The sequence below is a fragment of the Pseudophryne corroboree genome, chromosome 1 (assembly GCF_028390025.1).
Source record: "Pseudophryne corroboree isolate aPseCor3 chromosome 1, aPseCor3.hap2, whole genome shotgun sequence".
NCBI lineage: Eukaryota > Metazoa > Chordata > Amphibia > Anura > Myobatrachidae > Pseudophryne > Pseudophryne corroboree.
The window spans coordinates 137,667,297-137,689,979 of record NC_086444.1 but is presented as its reverse complement, the minus strand read 5'-3'; the positions used below and the strand labels follow the sequence as shown (position 1 = coordinate 137,689,979).

The window sequence follows — 22,683 nt, the reverse complement described above, 5'->3', positions numbered from 1 at the left end:
ATAACTATAGTCATTTTCACTGCCTTTGCACTCAGCATTGATCAGTTTAAAGGCAGACATTACACTAAAAACCCTTGCTTTAAAGAGAATTGTTTTTGGAATATACTAGTTACGTTTCTGAGAGTTTTTCTTGTTTCATAAAGTAACCTTTGCATTTTAATGGCTATACCCAAAAGGAATTATTACTTCTTGTTTTTTCCTCTGTAATTTTCCTTTGCAGCTAAGTCCCACATACCAAAGGCAGCATCATACTGCTCAGGGAACACAATGTTTTACTAGTCTTATGGTGTAATTCACAAATATTGAGACTTCCCTTAGCATTTTGGTATGTTTCTCATATTTTTCAAAAGTGCGATCGTTTCACCTTCCAAATCCACAGACTTGACATGCTGCGGTAGGAAATAAAACACAAATAAGCTGTAATTACCAAGGAGTTTGAAAGGATATTGTTATATGTTACAATAGTGAGTCAGTTACTACTGTATAACTATCATTAAGTAAGTATTGACAATACTGTAGTCATGCTTTGACAAATAGTCTTTGCTCGGTAAATAACAGGATAATGCTAAATTAATTAATATTTTCAATTCAATGGCACACATCATTTTTATGTAATGCATTCCATGCCTTCTACAAATTATTCCTATTTAGGGATTTAACTTTATTAAATATCTCCTCTCTTTATTTTTCTGGCAACCCCTTATGTAATGGCTCTTTTTTCATGAGCGCATATAATGTTCAGCTGTGAAAATAAAACAACCCTAGGGATCATTGCTCCCTATGACACCAACCATCTTCTGTTTCTACAAGCAGCCATGAGAATTGGAGAGCTGAGCAAGATATTTAAAACTTAAAGTAGACACATAGAAATCTGGCTGTTTCAGATTTTAGACTGTTGGATTTGCCTGATGAAATCATGATTGGATTTGATTGGGGCATGTAGGAAAATCTGGTTCGCCTGATGACTACATTGAATGCAAACTGGGCATTTGGCCCAATTCCAGAACAATTGGATATGTCCAGTATGTACCCCTGATTCAGTTACTTGTTGATTAGGTTGAACAACTAGATTTTTGTGTGCATATCTGCCGTAACCCTAGTGACTCTCTTTGCAACGCATCAGTGAAAGGTAAAGTAGATATTTTTATTTTAAAGAAGCAGGGACATGGTAGCTTTGGTGAGATGGCCAGGTAAAGGACGAAGGTCTTGGTAGTGCTACCTTTGCATGCAAAATCGCAACCGTCTACACTTGCTTGTAGCAGAGTCTGATGGGTTGATTATGATATGCGTAAAGTCATAATGTCAACATTCATTACATCGACATGAAAATGTCAACATGTCCATGTTGACCATATCTACAGTCATCATGTAGACAATGTTGGAATATCAGCATGTTAGAATGATGACATATCATCCTGATGACCCAGCGGTGACTTATTTTCTCATTGTGGAGCTGCTGTGGTTCCAGCAGCGTCTTCTGGGCCCTGGTGGTCATGTGACCGTCACTTCCAGGTCAGACCTCCGATCCTCTGGAGTTCCGGTGAGCATTTCTCCAATAAATCTAATCCCTATCCCTAACCCTCCCTCAAGTGCTAACCTTAAACCCCTCCTTCCCCTCATCCACAGCCTAACCCTAATCTCCCCACGCAGACTAAAGACAGCCTAACCCTCCTGCCTGCAGCCTAATCCTAATGTCGACATTTCACTGTTTCATTGCCTATCGACAATGTCAACATCATGAATGTCTGTCAACTTTTTTAAACTACAACCTAAGTCTGATTCAAGTGATCTGTAAAAAGTCCACTGTAGTTTTGCTTTTTATTTTTTTTAAAGGACAGCAAATGTGCTAGCCCAAACTGAGCACCTACCATCTCAGTAGTAACAGTACGGTCATTTTCTCTATGGAAAACCTGATGCATTCAATGCTCAGTATTCTCATTTGCACAAAGTGTCCCAAACTTGCTTAATTCTGAGTAGACCAGTTTGAAATTAGTCTTGTAACCATCATAAACATCGGATGCTTGCCAAACTATGGACATGAGAAACGCAAAGAGACCAAGTGATGAACACGAGATTGTCCTTGATCCTGCTCTTGTAGGAAGAGCTAGACTAACCTTAGGAAGCTGCTCTTCTGCTAATCGGTGCAGTGCATACAGTAAAAGTGCCAACACTTGTTATAACTTATACTTTCTTCAACCTAATGATTATCCACTTTGACTCATCTAGTTTTTACGACTACATTTTTGCTATTTATTTGTAGTGTTCTATATAATGGGTTTGTTAATGCCGCTGCTAAAAGTAAAAAAAAAAAAAAGAAAACTGTCTGGATCAGCCTGTCCTTTTGTCATGAGTCCAGTTGGCATGGATCATCCAGCTGTATTAAGCTTGTTGGGAGACATTTGTTTTCATCGTCACTAGGTCTGTGCACACTTGTCAGATGCTACAATATATTTTGCAGAAAGCTGTGGAACACATGGCACATGGCTGATGATTATTATTATTACCCTTTATTTATATAGTGCCAACATATTACGCAGCTCTTTACAGAGAACATTTAATCATTTGCATCACTCCCTGTCCCGTCGGAGCTTACGGTCTAAATCCTCTATCCCATGAACAGTAGGGTTAATTTTGTCAGGAGCCAGCCCTCTTTGTGTTTGGAATGTGGGAGGGAGACGGGGCACCTGGAGTAAACCGGTGCAAATTTATGGAGAACAGCATATAGATATGGCTGTCATTTAGACCAGCATGGGGCCATACCCCCACATCCTCAACTCCCCACACATTTTAAACTACTCATAATTAATAAAGGGAGCAGGAAAAGACACAGGAGCGTGGTCATTTAATTGAGGACAAAATTATTTCAATGATCCACTGGATACCATCTCAGGTCAGCAGCTGGATCCAATGCGAGCAACCAGAGTGATGTGTGAGCAGTGTCGTCACATAGGGGGCAGCAATGTCGCAGACCCTCAGGACCTGTATCTGGCCCCTGAAACAGCACCCTGGAGCTAGTATCGCTACTACAGGCCTGGCCAGAGTGTTTTTTGGTGCTCAGTCTATGCAGCCTGTACAGCTGGTAGGAGCTCTCACCCACTGGGGGGGGGGCACAAGGCACGCCGGAGCCCTGTTAAGGGGCGGATAACGACTGTCATTGCTGTTGCCATCTACATCTTTCCATGGTGACCGCAGCTGTCAGCGAACACTGTCCAGGTTTTTCTCCCATCAGCGAGAACGTCAGTAAAGAAAAACACCTGCCACACAGCTAATAGTACTGTATCTAGCACCACAAAAGCAAAAACCTGTTCTTCAACCAGAAGAGGAAGAAGGATCAGTTGTAATAAATGGTGTAGGACGGTCATGAGTGCCAGCCGCTGAGTCTTTTAAGATTTCTACGGTGACTGGTCCATGTTTCATGTCTCCGCTGTCCGGGGCTTCTCCACATTCCATCACTGATGCACTACCTGCCAGTGGCTGCTTTAATATTAGGAGCTGATAATGGCGCTACTTTACAGTATTACAGTAGTCACATTCATTTCCCCTACTAACTACAATTACTATTCAGCTACCTTCTGTTTTTCATGTTCCCCAAGATCATTTAGGCAAGACCATTTCTACGTTCTGTTTTGTAATTTGCTTGTGTTAATGATCTCCTGATTGTGCAGTGCTGTGTACTATGGGGGTCATTCCGAGTTGTTCGCTCGGTAAAAATCTTCGCATCGCAGCGATTTTCCGCTTAATGCGCATGCGCAATGTCCGCACTGCGACTGCGCCAAGTAAATTTGCTATGCAGTTAGGAATTTTACTCACGGCTTTTTCATCGTTCTGGCGATCGTAATGTGATTGACAGGAAATGGGTGTTACTGGGCGGAAACAGGCCGTTTTATGGGCGTGTGGGAAAAAACGCTACCGTTTCCGGAAAAAACGCAGGAGTGGCCGGAGAAACGGAGGAGTGTCTGGCCGAACGCTGGGTGTGTTTGTGACGTCAAACCAGGAACGACAAGCACTGAAATGATCGCAGATGCCGAGTAAGTCTGGAGCTACTCAGAAACTGCTACGAGGTGTGTAATCGCAATATTGCGAATACATCGTTCGCAATTTTAAGATTCACTCCCAGTAGGCGGCGGCTTAGCATGAGCAAATCTGCTAAAATCCGCTTGCGAGCGAACAACTCGGAATGACCCCCTATGGGCCTTATTCAGATTTGATCATAGCCGTGCAAAATTTTGCACGGCTACGAACAGTTACTCAGACATGCAGGGAAACACCCAGCACAGGGCTAGTCCACCCCGCAGGTCTGGCTCTGCCCCGCCGCACAAGTACAAAAGCATCACACAGCGGCGATGCTTTTGTACTTAGAGTAGCTCCCAGCCAGCGCAGCTCCTGCGCGCTGGCAGGGAGTTAGTCGTTGCTGTCCGGGTTGCAGCGGGTGCTTGTGACATCACGCAGCCACCGTGGCCCACCCCCCACACTGTCCAGGCACACCTGCGTTGCCTGGACTGCGCCCCTAAAACGGCAGCGAAGCGCCGCCGTCCCGCCCCCCTGCCCAGCGAATGCCTCTGGTTGTCAATCAGACAGAAGTGATCGCAGGGCTGAGATGGCCGTCAGCTGTCTGTCATGCGCCGGCGCACTGTGGCGCCAGCACATGCGCAGTTCAGACCTGATCAGATGCTGTGCGAAAACGCACAGCAGCGATCAGGTCTGAATTAGGCCCTATGTCAGTGCTTTATAAATAAAAGATTATAATACCTTACAACCTTCACACTAAGGGGTTTAGTCATGAAGTGTTGCGTTGATAAACCCATTGCTTCTGATTGTGTTTCTACCCAATATTTAAAGGGGCAATGCTTTTACTGGTTGTGTCTTGCTAGTAAAAGCCGTGTCTTGCTAGTACAAGCATTACACTCCAGTGGACAGCACTCAAGTGGAGCATTCTTTTCTCAGCGGAGTGCATCGGAGAGCCTTTCAGATCTGTTGTGGAGGCACCGAGCAGTGATGTGATCCCCACGCAGCCTATAGAGGTACACAAGAAGATGACCGATGATTCCTTACTGTAGTAAGCAGTAATGTATGCAGTCAGCATATTGACCTGCCAATTTCAGCGTGGTCGCGCGGGATGGGGAGCGGCGGTTAGCATGCTGGGCAGCCTTGCCTTGCGATAGGCAGCCCCCAGCATGCCATCAAAAGGATTGCTAATTCTGCTAATAAGCAGAATTTGCAATCCTTACTGAATAGGGTCCTTAATCGGCAAGATTGCGCCAGTTCATGGAACCCGCACATAATACCCCTTAGTATCGGCGTGTACTTTATATGCCCATCTTTAGTTGAATTGTTTCATTTATTGCGTCTAGCCTGTAATTTCCCCCATCCCAATACTATTGTGCCTCCCAAAAGGTCCAGAATAATCTTTACCATTTTTGGGCTTTTTTTTTATCCTTTTGACTTTTCTTGATATTTATATTTTTTCCATTTAGACAAGTTTCCTGTTTTCCTCCCTCATTTCTACAGTAGCCTCACTGCATCTAGGGAAACATGAGTTTTCTATAATGCATAATCATATGAAGGGGGAATCACTGGTGCATGAACTTTAAGAGCTGGTGCACAACAGCTGTGTACAATTTGTATTGAGGCATGATAAAAGGTATTACAAAATCTGCAAAAACTCACGTCGATAGAATTAATATGTTTCTCCAGTGACTATTGCTAGTTCAGTCTAAGCAAATGTTTTGACTGTTGATTTAAATAAAGCTTGAAACAACTGTGCAGAGCCAGAACACTCAAGACTTGTTATAGGGAGGAAACCATAGCTTGCTGATTCAGAGATTGTCTAGCGGCAATGGCTGTAACTCGATCCCCACCACTGTCAGCAGTGGAAGAAGATGCCGCTGAGAACACAGATCACTGGTGACGTTTATGGTTTTCTAAGCAAACGTAAAAATATTGTTTCATCTTATAAAACTTTATTGCATCAGTGTTATTAGTCATACACGCACATCGCGTCACCATGCCATGTTCATGTAGCTAAGCAACGTACCGTATGTTAGGGGCTATTCAGAGGTGGACGCTGTTTTGATAAAAATGCAAACGGACGTGTATCGTGAGCAGCGGGCTCCCACTTCTGAGCAAGTCCCTCCTCCGCGGAGCCAGCTTTCCAGTGATATTCAGGAAGATGGCGCCTGTGCACAAGAGAGCAAAGGCTCTGGCGCAATGCTACAGTCATTGCCTTCACAGTATGGCACCATCTTCCCAAAGATGTCACTGGAAAGATGGCACAGCAGAGGAAAAGAGACCCACTTGCCGACACAAAGAGTGCTCCACTATTTTCAGTACACCTATGCAGTGAAAGTAATTTACTACAGTCCAAGTGTAACTATTTTGTGCTACTGTGCCCATTTCATACATGTAAATGTCACTAACACAGGCACTTATACACCTTTCATACCGCCTGAGACGGGTCACACCCGGGAGCCTGACACGAGAGCTCTCATTATGCGACCAGCCTCAGGCGCCCCGCCACCGCTGTCTGCAACCTGGCATATTGCTGGTTTTGTGACGTCAGCGGTGACGGCGCTTGGAGATCACATGATCTCCAAGCGCAGCCAATACACACACAGTTACCGGGAAATGGGTCACATCGACGCGGCTCCTGTTCACACCGCACATCGAGCCGGGTTGAAAAGGAATTAAACCCTGCTCGCTACGAGGGTTGAAATACCGGGTCGCTACCAGGGTTGAAATACCTGCCACCTTTCAGAACGCACATGAACATAGGTTATGCGCGCTCATGTGCCAATAAACCGTGTTCATAGCTGGCGGTCTGAACACAGCTTCTAAATTACCACAAATGAAGCAGCTGACACAGGTTATTATTATTTATTTATGTACTGATGTATTGAGGTGTTGGTGACTGTCTCACCTATAAAAGACATAAGTTAGTTGGCAGGTGAGCTTTTAACCCTGGAAGCATATTTTCAATTTGACTCTGATGTGATAGCAGTGGCTAGGCTTTTAAAAGTCTAGGTGGTAGAGTAGGACTTGCAGTTAGATGTGTGTGTGTGTGTGTGTGTGTGTGTGTGTGTGTGTGTGTGTGTGTAATACCTATGCCGTCACTGGTCCCCTCTCCTGCTCTGGCCTGTCTCTGCAAAAAGAGCCTTTGGAGGACGGTGCCTCTCCCACTGTCCATATCCATCTCAGGACAAGCGACTGACTTATATTTATACATATAAATCATATATATAGATAGAGCATAAGATTGTTAATGTGTGTGTATATACAGTATATATCTTTTTACACAAAAGGGTAGAGCTCAATGCATTAAATATTGCCCCCGGCTAATGACGTGATAACTCTTGGCAGAAGACACTCTGGGATCACCGTACTCCGCACGGCAGTGCTTCTTCATATACCAACAACAGTTGCCTGTAAAGAAACCATAGACTTCACTCCTCATCAATAATCACTGCTTCAGATTTTAGGTCTGGACAGAGTTTTAGTGGGTTGAGGTATATATTGAACATGAAACTCGCTCTTTTCTCCTGAGTTCCTCATAAAATTATTTATACTGGTAGTTGATGGGCTTCATTATGTTGCACAGCATTTGGATAATTCCCTTAGCAGGAGGCTAATGGCACATCTCAGGACAGACTGAGAAACAGCTGGCCCTGCAGAACTTTAACTGCTTCTCCAAAACTCTGTTTACGTTTGAGATTCTTCATCTGTTTTTTATGTGTGTTTATAAGGAGATACCTGATGGATTAATTGCCAAGGGATCCTTGACATGCATTGGAGATTAAAGCTGTTGAGGAACTGGTGTAACACTTAGAACTGTTTATATAACCTCTATCGTATTATGCCTGCCCAATATTACTAAAGATACAGTTTAGTCTGCTTGCCAACTCTTTTGCTGTTGTGAGGTTTAACAGTTGATGCACAGTGTTACGGGACCATCTAAAGGCGTTCAGAGGACCTGACACCTATATCCAGTAGAGGTGGGCATTTTTTTAAAAGCCCTAAGAGCATTATTTATTAGGTTGCAGCCGCTCATTTCAATAGGAACCAGTAATGATCCCTAGAGAATTTATAGTCTCTGTATCATGAAGATTGATTTAGCCGAGTAGTTCCTAATAACTGGGTGCTGTGGCACTTGCAGCGATGCCACGGATTGGTGGTCTATGACAAAATCAAATTATTTATGGTCATTGTGAGAGGCAAAACCAGTGCTGGTGGCTGGCAATTATAAAATATGTGGACGAACAGAAGTGCAGCCCTGTCCGCCGCCATATAACTGACGCTCAGGGTGACGGGCAAGCACAATTTACAGAATGTAATTTTGTAAAATGTATTTCTCAATAAGAAACTTCTAGCCTATGGGTGGGTGGCCATGAAAACCAACGTTGATACCCTAGGGCGCTGTGATTCAAGAAACATTGGGAACCACCGTGGAGAAAGCTTACAAAGTGGCTTTCTCCACAATCATGCTATGTAAAATTACATTAGAATTACACTGTTATAATACAAATCTGTGGTGCTAATGAATAAATCCAAATTCAGTCTAGAATGTAGTAGTCCAACCCTCCACTGTGTAAGAGGGACAGCCCGACTTGCACACCCTGTTGTAGGCTAAATAAATCTAAAAAACAAAACACAAACAACAACAAGCATCTCCTTGTGCAGTATCTCAAAAACAAACACCAACGTGAAAGAAAATATTTTATATATATATATATATATACTGTACAAAGAAAACTACGGCACTCGAGGACTGCTGAAAAGTCACTGTATTAGATACAATACATCATTCATCGACGTTTCGGGGAATTTAACCCCTTTCTCAAGATGTGGAAGAGACAAGACGAAAAAGAAAAACCCACTCACCTTTATAGGAGGAAGAAGAACCCGCCACAGCACCCGTGCGTGTAGACCCGGAGCTCCGTGTCCGGCGTGTGGGAGGCGCCTGGAGCTGACGTGCCGTGACGTCCGTGCTGAGCGCGGACGTCCGTTGCCTAGCAGCAGCAGACGCTGTACCCACAGGCCGGAGGCTGGAGAACGGGGAGAGAGAAAGGACATAAAGCATAGCGCAATGCTCAAAAAACATAGAATGGAGTAGAAATACCGACCCAGCACCATCTATGTATCCAAGTCATAGATGGTGCTGGGTCGGTATTTCTACTCCATTCTGTTATAGATTGGTGTTTTTATGTAGACACTATGTTTTTTGAGCATTGCGCTATGCTTTATGTCCTTTCTCTCTCCCCGTTCTCCAGCCTCCGGCCTGCGGGTACAGCGTCTGCTGCTGCTAGGCAACGGACTTCCGCGCTCAGCACGGACGTCACGGCACGTCATCTCCAGGCGCCTCCCACACGCCGGACACGGAGCTCCGGGTCTACACGCACGGGTGCTGTGGCGGGTTCTTCTTCCTCCTATAAAGGTGAGTGGGTTTTTCTTTTTCTTCTTGTCTCTTCCACATCTTGAGAAAGGGGTTAAATTCCCCGAAACGTCGATGAATGATGTATTGTATCTAATACAGTGACTTTTCAGCAGTCCTTGAGTGCCGCAGTTTTCTTTGTACAGTGTTCCATTTACTCTGAGGGCACCGGGGCATCTCAGTATTTAAGAGAGTGCCGGGCTGTTCATATAACTATATATATATATATATATATATATATATATATATATATATATACTGTATATACTGTATGTGTGAAACCAAATGGCCCTGTAATAAAAAAAAAAATGTATGACTTCTGAGGAAGTCGTACTGTCCACAAGTGTTGGACAGGACGAAACGCGTTGGTATATTGTGGTTTAGAACTTGTGATGATGGCTGTAGGTGTCCAGTGTCCGTTGTTCCATCAGATAAGACTTTTATTTTTTTATGCATTGTATGTTTTCATTTGCCAAGGATTTTTATACATGTATTATTGTACGAGGAGCGCTATGATGCTTTCTTTTCCTTGTTGCTTTTGAGCTACTGTAGAATACGCCTGGAGGAATTAGGAAGAATATGCTGTGCCTGATTCAGATTAGCCTGTAAATATTTTTTTGGTACTGGGCCATTTGGTTTCCCATTTATATATTTTCTAGCCTGAAGCAGTTTAAGTGGAAGAATAACAGAATAGTAACTGCAGCTATCAAGTACAATCAAAACAATGTAAGCTTTCCTAATGCACAAAGTTGAAAATGTAAGTCATATATACTGAGTACACTTCATTTAAAATCAATTGATTAGGCCCTAGGGATTAGGTCTGAATGATGGTACTGGTTATCACTGGGCCCGACTCCACTATATGATGTTCTGATACGACATAGTGAATGATTATTATAATATACCTGTTGTTTTTTGTTTTGTTTTTATTATTTTTAGCCTTGTCCATCCGGGTCTCGTGACTTCAGAGAAAAGCAGTGTGCAGACTTTGATAATATGCCTTTTCGAGGGAAATATTACAACTGGAAACCCTACACTGGAGGTAAGGTATTATTGTGGCCGATATGTCTATGTTCAGACCTCACTACACCCCTTTTCTAATGAAGGGGCAGATGTACTAAGCCTTGGAGAGTGATAAAGTGTAGAGAGATAAATTACCAACCAGTCAGCTCCTGTCATTTTTTAAACACAGACTTCAACATGGCAATTAGTAGCTGATTGGCTGATGCTTTGTCTCCGCCCACTTTATCACCCTCCTAGGCTTAGCTTATCTGCACCATAGTATCATATTCAAAACTCTAATAATCACTACACACCGGCCGATATATTGGCCGTTCTATTGAACGGTTGATATATCGCGGGTCCGTCGGGCAGTGTGTAGGGGCGATATGTCTGTGAACTCCGTCGTTCTCAGACACATCGCGTTGGCCCTGCAGCACAGTCGACGGCCAATATATCTACCGATATATTGGCGCATCACTGTGTGTGTACAGGCGATCAGCTGACCGCCCGTAAACATGCTGAGGCGCCCGTGGTGATTGACAGCTGAACTGGGCGGGCGTGTGTACATGCCCAGGCAGGTCATGACATCAGTCCCCGACAGATCGGGCAGTGTGTATGCTCAGCATTCTGCCCGATCCGTCCATAGATATATCTGCAGATCAGTTGATCTGCATATATAGTTATCAGTGTGCACCCACCTTAAGAATTAGCTGTACCTAAGGGCCTGATTCAGAGATGTGCATTTGCATGCGCAGCTGCGATTTTGTAGTCGGCAGACTCGCAAAAATATGCTAATGACTCGGCGCACCTTCTTGTGCATAGATGACTCTGAGTCAGGTTCTGATTTATTGCTGCCAAGATTTTAGCACTAATAACCAGTGTTACAAGGGTTGTCCATGCACCTGAAATATACAGCTGGGGGACCCTGCCCTGACACTCCTACAGGTTCATTGTGCTACTGGTACTGACTCTATACAGGATGCTGAACATCTGAAAACTTAGGGGGACATGTACTAAGCAGTGGTAAAAGTGGAGAAGTGAGCCAGTGGAGAAGTTGGCCATGGCAACCAATCAGCACTGACGTAACATTTATAATTTGCATACTATAAGCATAAACAGAGCAGCTAATTGGTTGTCATGGGCTACTTCTCCACTGGCTCACTTCTCCGCTCTTATCACTGCTTAGTACATGTCCCCCTTAATGCTGGAAAACTAGCATCAGAGAAACATGCATACTGCTATAGATTGGTGTGTGACCTGATTCCTCTCGATTGGACGGTGCGGAGGACAACCTGTCGGATGTTACAGATGTGTCCTCATACACCTACCCTCTTTCCGCCATATGGCGTGATTACCGATTCCTCAATTTTCCTACTTTCTCTTAGTTTTGCTTCTTAGTTCTCATATAGGGCCTGATTTAGATCTGTAAGCAAACCTGATGGCTGTAGGTCTGCGCATGTGCCGATCAGGTCCTGGCCGATAGCTCACAGTTCCCCCTTAGCCTGAGCTTCATTGGCTTGCTGTGGGGTGGAGCAGGGGCAGTGTCTAGGACCATTTATCCAGTGCCTGTCATCGTAGGCAGACTCCCTGGACCCGGCAGAGCAGTTCTGACACCCAGTAAGCATCGGATGACGCAGGCTGGCCAAGGGCACCCATAGTGATCTGATTCCGCATCTTTGGACGCAGCACGCACAGATCTGAGCAGGAGGCATCTATCTCCTGCAAACACCTATGGTTACATTTGAAGTTCAGTAATACCGTAATGCTCAGCCACTTCCTTGCAAAGAAAGATTAAGCATTTTCTCTGCCTGATACAGATGTGTCCTCTTACATCTCTGCTCCGTGCGCTACAAGTCGCGCTACACATAATGCATGAATGCCGTGTGACTCGGTAGCGCCGAGCTACCATCCCGCCACGGCATGGCTCGACTTCAAGGTCTGTTTAGCGTGACTGCAGCAAGGATGTAAGAGGACACATCTGTACATCAACTGCTTTGTCCTTAGTTTTGCTACTTATAGTGTACTAGGTATTCAGGAAGACGCAAAGTCTGTGACACCCTAAACGGGGCTTTTTTAGGAAAGATGTATGTGGACACACCTGTATCTTCACATCATCTTTAATATTTGAGGTTTACCAGCTGTTCCTTTTCGGCATTTATTCTTGAATCTTCCAACATTTTACATAACCTGCAATATGAAGGCTGCTCTCCTGCCTGCCACATATAGGGGTATTTGCAAATGGGCATGCCATTAATTATAAGGCTTTTGTTATTGAAATTGATTAAGGGGTTTGGAATGAAATACCTGCAATCAAAATTCTGACGGTCAAAATCCCAACAACAATTGACCTACGGTCAAATTGCCGACAAGGTCAAAATACAGACATTTACAATGTTGATGGGTCAAAAAGTCAACACATTTTTATGTATGTTGAAATAGGTCGACATGGGCACCGTATAAGTGTACCGCGTCCCCTTGCGTGGCTCACTACGCTTGCCATGCTTCGGGCACGGTGCCTTGCTACGCTTGGCACACTGTTATATTCCCCCTCCAGGTCCACTGGAATGGTAAAGTATGAACAAGTCGGTTTCAATGGAAAAAACCATGTTGACTTTTTGACCTGTCGACATTTTAAATGCCGGTATTTTGACCTTGTCGGTATTTTAACTGTCTGTATTTTGACCATGTCAGGGTTTTGGCCTTTTTGGGATTTTGACCGTCGGGATTTTGATTGTAGGTAAATTGACCACATCCCGAATCAAGTACAAAACAGTATTTTATGTTTTGGGATTGTGATCATGTGCTAAATTGTGATAATTGGTTATGATAATTGGTGTGTGACCAAATAGGAATGTTAGCCAAGTTCCATGGGTTCATCCAGAGAAGACCTGTTGATTTGTATGGGGGATAAACTCACTCTTATGTTGCATACTGAACAAAGAGCAGAATTTTAATCCCGAAGCCTGCCATGCAAGCAGCTGATAATGATTTAAGATTCAGCTCATAATCCTTTCTTTTGCTATTAGACAGACACAGTGCTGTCTGCTTGAGGGAAAGAAGATCTGTAAGCTCAACTGGTCTGAATGTTGTAACATTTGAGTGTGCTGCGTCCCAGATCCTTTATATACAGGAAGATTAGGTCATGCTTTTAATGTGCTTTTCCATTGACTTAATAATTCGCAGAATACACTTTACAGTGCGCACAGAGAAAACAGGAATTTACCCGGAATCCGTCCTCATTTCTAGTGTTTCATTTAAAGTGGAACTTATTGTAACTGAAAAACGTATTTACTGGGCCATGGTGAAAATCATCATACGTGATAAATGATTAAATGGGTTTTATAATTAATATAAATCTCTTCTATGTTGTCAGTTTATGATGAGCTTGGGGCTGCAGTGATATCTTTCAGAATAGACGGTACAGCGCTGTATGGGCCTCAATCGGATGCAGTTGCAATGCTGACGCCATAGCGATCTTTTGCAGTGGTATGGCGGTGCAGCAGCCGCCCACAAGTGAACAGAGACGCCCACTAAAGCCATTGCAACATGCTCAGCATCTGCATACTCCGTTGCAACCACAATGCATATGCAAGGAACATCGACTCCCTGTGTGCCTCCATTGCTGTGTAGATTAGCCGCAGGAGCTGCGACGCTGGCACCATGTTTTATGCGTATGAGATGGTGGCCACGACACGGCTGCATTTTTGCAGACACTCACCGTTACCTCCCCCAAATAGCTTCTTCATGTCAATCACTCTGCAACTGATTCCTCCTTGTGAGCGGCATCACAAAGGTACCTTGGTGCACACGCACTGTGGCCGCGACGCATGCACATTCTGCCGATAATCGCTCAGTTGCAACCCCACTGAAGTTGCTATTGCATCTGAATCAGGCCCAATGGGGGTAATTCCAAGTTGATCGCAGCAGGAAATTTTTTAGCAGTTGGGCAAAACCATGTGCACTACAGGGGGGGCAGATATAACATTTGCAGAAGGAGTTAGATTTGGGTGGGTTATTTTGTTTCTGTGCAGGGTAAATACTGGCTGCTTTATTTTTACACTGCAATTTAGATTTTAGTTTGAAAACACCACACCCAAATCTGACTCTCTCTGCACATGTTATATCTGCCCCCCCTGCAGTGCACATGGTTTTGCCCAACTGCTAAAAACTTTCCTGCTGCGATCAACTTGGAATTACCCCCAATATGCGGAAAGCAAAGAAATCAGAAGGAAATGTGTTTCTTAAATTATGATGTCTTAAAAAATAAAAATATTGTTTCCCGTCACTTCACTTTAGTCCTCTGACTGCTCTGCTGTGATGCCCCATAGCCGACTCCGAACCTCTGCCCACTTTTATTTATCTACCATCTGAGAATCAGGCTGGGCAAACAAATGTGCTACAGTAGGTGTCTGCTACTATAGAATTAAAGGCAACGCTCAATGCTGCAACTCATATCATGACCTCAGGAGCTCACTATAATGGAATTATATGCTAATATTTAGTATAGATTTAAAACACAACTATCATCAAGGTAATACAAATAAATAGAGGTATTAGTGAGAATTGCATCTTATCCTCAGAACAAATGAAATGATTCTGTGACCTGTGAGTATTGACTGGTACAAACATTTCCATTGATAGTAATTTCTGCAGACAAATCATTAAAACCTAGAACTGTCTGTTTACATTAGGGGCATTTGGCAATCATGAAGGGAGTGGGGGTTACCCCAATTGGGCTACACTATGCTTCAGGCCTTCTCAAATCAGCTCTGTATACAATAGCTGTGGGAAGATTTCTTGCAGTGTTAATCCTGGGGTGCCCATAGCCCGTTCGGTTACATGATGTAGGTACTGTGGACTAGAGAGTATGGAGTTGTTATCCTTTGTTTTGTCAGTAGTTGAAGACCTCTGCTTCCAGGAGGACTGCACCTTTAACTGGATGGCTGGAATTTTTTCTGCTTTAATTCTATAGCCATAACGTTTACATAAGTGACATTCTTTGTCTAGTGGGCTGAGGTTACACGTAATGTCTTTATAAAACTCGCTGATTGACTTCCACTGTCTGGTGAACTGGAGAATGAGGTGACATGAGGTGAAACACATGGCCAAAAAAGGACAGATCAGGTCACAATTGGGTAAGGAATTTGTAAATGAGGAGGACAATTAATCAGTACCTTACCTAGAATGAGACCGTTTCCACCAGTTGCATTTGCACAGCCTTCTGTGGATTGGCTTGACGCTTTCTGGGTGACCTGAATCCATGGAAGATTCTTTCATGATTTTAATTGTTTTGAGGTTGAGAAGACTAAGCCGTTGGGCAATTCCGTGATATTCCACAAAGATCTAAAGCTGCCTCTCTGACATTATAAGTTCCTTATGGACAAGTACTTGCAATGTAACCAGTGCAGTATTACTAGAACTGCATTTAGTCAGCAGGTTGTACTTTTCCCTAAATTCAGCTAGACAACCCACTATATGGATATGCTGATCTTTACAGTACAAGTTACTATCATCAAGCCACAATATTGTGCTGCTGAATAGGTCGTGCTACCTTCCTCTCTATTGCTATTACACAGTATTCAAATATATTGATTTTTTCTGCATATGTGAGAGCTTTATAAATCTACAGGCCAGTTTATAAGTCACAGTGTAAAGCACAGAGTGATCCAAGATGTAACTTTGGTTAACAACTTTCTGAAAGATCTATAAATATAAGGGGCCTGGGGCAGAATTGGTTTTGTGGGTGTATCTTGCACTGTAGGCCATTGTGGCATGCTTTTTAGCAAATCGTTGCTATGTACCAAGTAGAATGTATTTCTTATGGCTAAATTGTATGGGTCCCCAACGGTCAGAATACTAGCAGCGGAATCCTGATGGTGAAAATTCAGATAAATCCCGATGGTAAGGGTTAGGGTTAGGTACTAGGGAGAGGGGATGGTTGGGGTTATGCTGCTGAAGGGGGCGGTTAGGGTTAGGCTGTGGGAGTGGGTGGGTTATGGTTACAATACTCTCCAAAATTCATCAGCATTTTTACCGTCAGGATTTTTCTTCTGGTATCCTGATCGTTGAGATGGTGAGCACTGTAATATCGTACCCAACCCATACAACAAAGCGCTCATGTACCAGTAGCCTTAATATGGTTCAGACAACCTAATGACCCTAGGCCAATATTGCTGTGTGAATGGAACATACAGCACACCAAGAACCTCTGCAATCTGGCTGGACCAGTTGCAATATTACAGCACTTATTCTTGTGTATCATTGCCTGTTTCCCTAAAGATTATAAGCTTGCGAGCAGGGCCCTCTTACCTCTATGTATGTCTGTTATTACCCAGTTTTATTACGGCTTTGCTCCCAATTTAAAAGTGAATCAGAATTTGCTGCGCTATACAAGTAACTGTTAACAGACAAATCAAGAAGATGCTTACACACTGGGATTCTGTCCTATCCTATCTATCTGCTTAGTGGGATATCCATACTAATAGACTGCCGGGTACCCCTTAAACCATCCATCAGAATTGTAACTTGATTGTGCATGACTGCGTCCCCTACCAATATCTTGTCAAATCCATTTCCAGGCTTGAGAATCCGCCTCATTAAGGGGACAACTCAATTAGCCGCAGTAATTTACCATGGGCTAATTGATCCCCCGGGACTATTCAATTGTCCCTGAAGTTGAGCCTGAGCATTAAATAGCCTGTTTTTGGGCACCGCGACAGTGTTAACATATACTGTAGGTCCGGAAACTTATCCGGGATTCTATGTGTTAATGCCCAAAAACAAATAATTTAACGGACGGGGGAAAAAACTGGCTGTAATTGAATAGTCCGAAGTGAAAAAACTCCAGGCTACCCTGGTTTTTAGTCCCCGTTAAATTATTGATGCAAATTGAATTCTCCCCTATGGCATAATTGATTGAACGTTGCGCTGAAATCACACAGGTAGCATAAAGCTATAAACGCAGATAATTGCCAACTCATTATTTTGCTGCAAGTCTGTTCTGTTGTCATTAAACTGGGTGCAATCACACTTAATGTATGATTGCTGTCATGGTGTTGGTAATTCTTTTGCATGTTCACGGAAACCTTCAACAAATTACTGAGTTCTATTTTATTGATGTCATTTGTGTAAGAGGCTGTGTAAAAGCAGAATGCAATGCTGCTCGTACTAAAACCTGAATATGCAACTGTTTAAGTTGAAGAGAAATTATTATAGCTGTGGCTTAAGTATATTAAATGTAACGTGTTCCCCTGCGATGGCTGTTTTGCGGTTTGAAGTGTAACAGGCTGCTTATAAAATATTAATATCTCTGTCCATTTTGCAATCACAGGTGGTGTTAAATCGTGCGCATTAAACTGTTTGGCTGAGGGCTATAATTTCTACACTGAGCGGGCCCCTGCTGTTATAGATGGAACTCGCTGCAACGCTGATTCCCTGGATATCTGCATCAACGGAGAGTGCAAGGTTACTGCCTCCACATTTGTTATTCATTCATTTTGTCTCTGGAACACAGATTGAACATTATATTCCTAGTACCTGGTAATCTGTATCCATATGATAGATCGACAGTATATTGATCGAGAGTCAGTAGGTCGATACCATATCGTCGACATGTACAAAAGGTCAACAGGTACAAAAGATTGACAGTGCTTGAGGTCGACAGGTACAAAAGGTCGACAGTACTTGAGGTCGACGGGTACAAAAAGTCGACAGATGTTTTTTGAGGTTTTCACTTGTTTAGTCAACATTTACTTGATTTTGTACTGATGATGGTTAAATAACACGAAATAAACAGGATTTGGCCCAAAAAACGTGTGTCGACCATTGTAGTGTCGACCTTTTGTACCTGTCAACTTTAAACAATGTCAACCTTTTCATCTGTTGACCTTTTATACCTTCAACCTAATACATGTCGACCATTCGGTGTTGACATAATGACTGTCGGCCATAGCATTGTCGATCCATTGAATTAGGTATGAATTAGGCCCTCTGTGAGGAGCACTGCTAAACAAGCTGTTGATAAAGGTGTCTGCATACATACTGTATACCACCGAGCATCTACTCCCACAGTCACTGCGAGGAGCACTGCTAAACAAGCTATTGATAAAGGTGTCTGCATACATATATCACCCAGTATCTACTCCCACAGTCACTGCGAGGAGCACTGCTAAACAAGCTATTGATAAAGGTGTCTGCATACATACTGTATACCACCGAGCATCTACTCCCACAGTCACTGCGAGGAGCACTGCTAAACAAGCTGTTGATAGAGGTGTCTGCATACATATATTACCCAGTATCTACTCCCACAGTCACTGCGAGGAGCACTGCTAAACAAGCTATTGATAAAGGTGTCTGCATACATATACCACCCAGCATCTACTCCCACAGTCCCTGCGAGGAGCACTGCTAAACAAGCTATTGATAAAGGGGTCTGCATACATATATCACCGAGCATCTACACGGTCACTGCGAGGAGCACTGCTAAACAAGCAGTTGATAAAGGGGTCTGCATACATATATCACCGAGCATCTACATGGTCACTGCGAGGAGCACTGCTAAACAAGCTGTTGATAAAGGGGTCTGCATACATATATCACCGAGCATCTACATGTTCACTGCGAGGAGCACTGCTAAACAAGATAAAGGGGTCTGCATACATATATCACCCAGTATCTACTCCCACAGTCACTGCGAAGAGCACTGCTAAACAAGCTGTTGATAAAGGTGTCTGCATACATATATCACCCAGTATCTACTCCCACAGTCACTGCGAGGAGTACTGCTAAACAAGCTATTGATAAAGGGGTCTGCATACATATATCACCGAGCATCTACACGGTCACTGCGAGGAGCACTGCTAAACAAGCTGTTGATAAAGGGATCTACATACATATATCACTGAGCAGCTACTCCCACAGTCACTGCGAGGAACACTGCTAAACAAGCTGTTGATAGAGGTGTCTGCATACATATATCACCCAGTATCTACTCCCACAGTCACTGCCAGGAGCACTGCTAAACAAGCTATTGATAAAGGGGTCTGCATACATATATCACCTAGCATCTACTCCCATAGTCACTGCGAGGAGCACTGCTAAACAAGCTATTGATAAAGGGGTCTGCATACATATATCACCGAGCATCTACACGGTCACTGCGAGGAGCACTGCTAAACAAGCTGTTGATAAAGGGATCTACATACATATATCACTGAGCAGCTACTCCCACAGTCACTGCGAGGAACACTGCTAAACAAGCTGTTGATAGAGGTGTCTGCATACATATATCACCCAGTATCTACTCCCACAGTCACTGCGAGGAGCACTGCTAAACAAGCTATTGATAAAGGTGTCTGCATACATACTGTATACCACCGAGCATCTACTCCCACAGTCACTGCGAGGAGCACTGCTAAACAAGCTATTGATAAAGGGGTCTGCATACATATATCACCAAGCATCTACATGGTCACTGCGAGGAGCACTGCTAAACAAGCTGTTGATAAAGGGATCTGCATACATATATCACTGAGCAGCTACTCCCACAGTCACTGCGAGGAGCACTGCTAAACAAGCTGTTGATAGAGGTGTCTGCATACATATATCACACAGTATCTACTCCCACAGTCACTGCGAGGAGCACTGCTAAACAAGCTATTGATAAAGGTGTCTGCATACATACTGTATACCACCGAGCATCTACTCCCACAGTCCCTGCGAGGAGCACTGCTAAACAAGCTATTGATAAAGGGGTCTGCATACATATATCACCGAGCATCTACACGGTCACTGCGAGGAGCACTGCTAAACAAGCTGTTGATAAAGGGATCTGCATACATATATCACTGAGCAGCTACTCCCACAGTCACTGCGAGGAGCACTGCTAAACAAGCTGTTGATAGAGGTGTCTGCATACATATATCACCCAGTATCTACTCCCACAGTCACTGCCAGGAGCACTGTTAACAAGCTATTGATAAAGGTGTCTGCATACATATACCACCGAGCATCTACTCCCACAGTCACTGCGAGGAGCACTGCTAAACAAGCTATTGATAAAGGTGTCTGCATACATACTGTATACCACCGAGCATCTACTCCCACAGTCCCTGCGAGGAGCACTGCTAAACAAGCTCTTGATAAAGGGGTCTGCATACATATATCACCGAGCATCTACACGGTCACTGCGAGGAGCACTGCTAAACAAGCTGTTGATAAAGGGATCTGCATACATATATCACTGAGCAGCTACTCCCACAGTCACTGCGAGGAGCACTGCTAAACAAGCTGTTGATAGAGGTGTCTGCATACATATATCACCCAGTATCTACTCCCACAGTCACTGCGAGGAGCACTGTTAACAAGCTATTGATAAAGGTGTCTGCATACATATACCAACGAGCATCTACTCCCACAGTCACTGCGAGGAGCACTGCTAAACAAGCTATTGATAAAGGTGTCTGCATACATACTGTATACCACCGAGCATCTACTCCCACAGTCACTGCGAGGAGCACTGCTAAACAAGCTATTGATAAAGGTGTCTGCATACATACTGTATACCACCGAGCATCTACTCCCACAGTCACTGCAAGGAGCACTGCTAAACAAGCTGTTGATAAAGGGGTCTGCATACATATATCACCGAGCATCTACACGTTCACTGCGAGGAGCACTGCTAAACAAGATAAAGGGGTCTGCATACATATATCACCGACCATCTACTCCCACAGTCACTGCGAGGAGCACTGCTAAACAAGCTGTTGATAATGGGGTCTGCATACATATATCACAGAGCATCTACACGATCACTGCAAGGAGCACTGCTAAACAAGCTGTTGATAAAGGGGTCTGCATACATATATCACCGAGCATCTACACCAGGCATTCCCAACCACGGTCCTCAAGGCACACTAACGTATGTATTATCATTGTTTCTTTGTCAGTCGTTGACGCTTCCTTGTGTTACACCCCTTCTGCTTAGCATGTAGGCTGCGATAACATTTTGGGTTCCGACGCTAAAGAAGACAGGTGCCGAGTGTGTGGGGGAGATGGAAGCACTTGTGAAGCCATAGAGGGATTCTTCAATGATTCGCTGCCAAGAGGGGGTAAGTATATGCAGCAGATTATTCTTCAGTGATGTAATGTTATTTGTGTCTTCATAAAGCTTGTACTCCATCCATCCATCCATCGGTATCACTTTATATGGAGTTAAACCGTTATATAGTCGTGTACCGATTACGTTGGATGTGTTGCAGCTTAGTGTGTTTCGATAGTGTGTCGGGAATTGTTGCTCACACTTGTACCATATTTGTTGCCTGCTGGCGTGAGACTGGATGGTGCATGTACTGTAGCATTGGCTGGGCACTTTCACACTGCACTTACTCCATACGATAAAGAACCTGCTTATACATTGGATTTTCATTTGGAAATTTGTTGACCACTGACTTACAGAAGGATTGACAAAAAGAATGTGTGGGACTCAAACAAATACAGGCGCTAAGATATTAACGTGATTGGTATTTTTACAATACGTTCCTCAATGTTCTTCTTTGACAGGACCTCCCTTTCACTCGTGTCGATGTCACCATGAAAAGAAAGGATTGTAAAAATGTGTGTCAGAGTCTTTAATAGTCCATGGTTATCTTTTCATTAACTGAACATATCAGACAGTGAAGAACGTGATTATTTCACCAGAGAGGCGTACCCCAACTCACTTTTCCAAAGAAAAGATTACACTCATAAAGGTATCTTTCATCCACCACTATGTTAGACAGAATCACTCCCACGGTTAAACCCTTTTGCACGTGAAGAAGATGGGCATACCTCACTCACAATAAAGGAGGCTGTTTCAAACGCATCAAGGTTTCTTTTGCTGATAGTTCTTTCTTCCTCCTAAGCAAAAAGTCCTTCCCTCACGTATGGGTGTTGCCGTGAAAAAAGATATATATATATATATGTGTGAAATCGTTTTCACATGTACACCACTCATCTATAGTGTAGGTTAATAGGTGGTAAAGATTCTTTAACAGTCCATAAAATATCTTTTGCTTCTGGACTTATCCTACAGTGAAAGACGTGATAATTACACCAAAGAGGCGTACCCCAACTCACTTTCCCAGAGAGAAGGTTAAACTCATAAAGGTATCTTTTATCCACCACTGTGTTCGAAAGATTCACTCTCACGGTGACCCTTTTTACATGAGAAAGATAGGCATACCTCACTCACAATAAAGGAGGCTGCTTCAAACACG

At 43.6% G+C, this 22,683-nt stretch overlaps 1 protein-coding gene across 1 annotated transcript in view; it reads left to right on the top strand.

Moving 5' to 3' along the window:
- The window catches only part of ADAMTS6 (ADAM metallopeptidase with thrombospondin type 1 motif 6), a 452,024-nt gene that overhangs the window by 367,984 nt on the left and 61,357 nt on the right, over positions 1–22,683 (top strand). Inside the window, exons 15-17 of the mRNA XM_063963153.1 lie at positions 10,364–10,466; positions 17,757–17,890; positions 21,414–21,537. Coding sequence (XP_063819223.1) covers positions 10,364–10,466; positions 17,757–17,890; positions 21,414–21,537 — 361 coding nt within the window. The remainder of the gene's footprint in view (positions 1–10,363; positions 10,467–17,756; positions 17,891–21,413; positions 21,538–22,683) is intronic.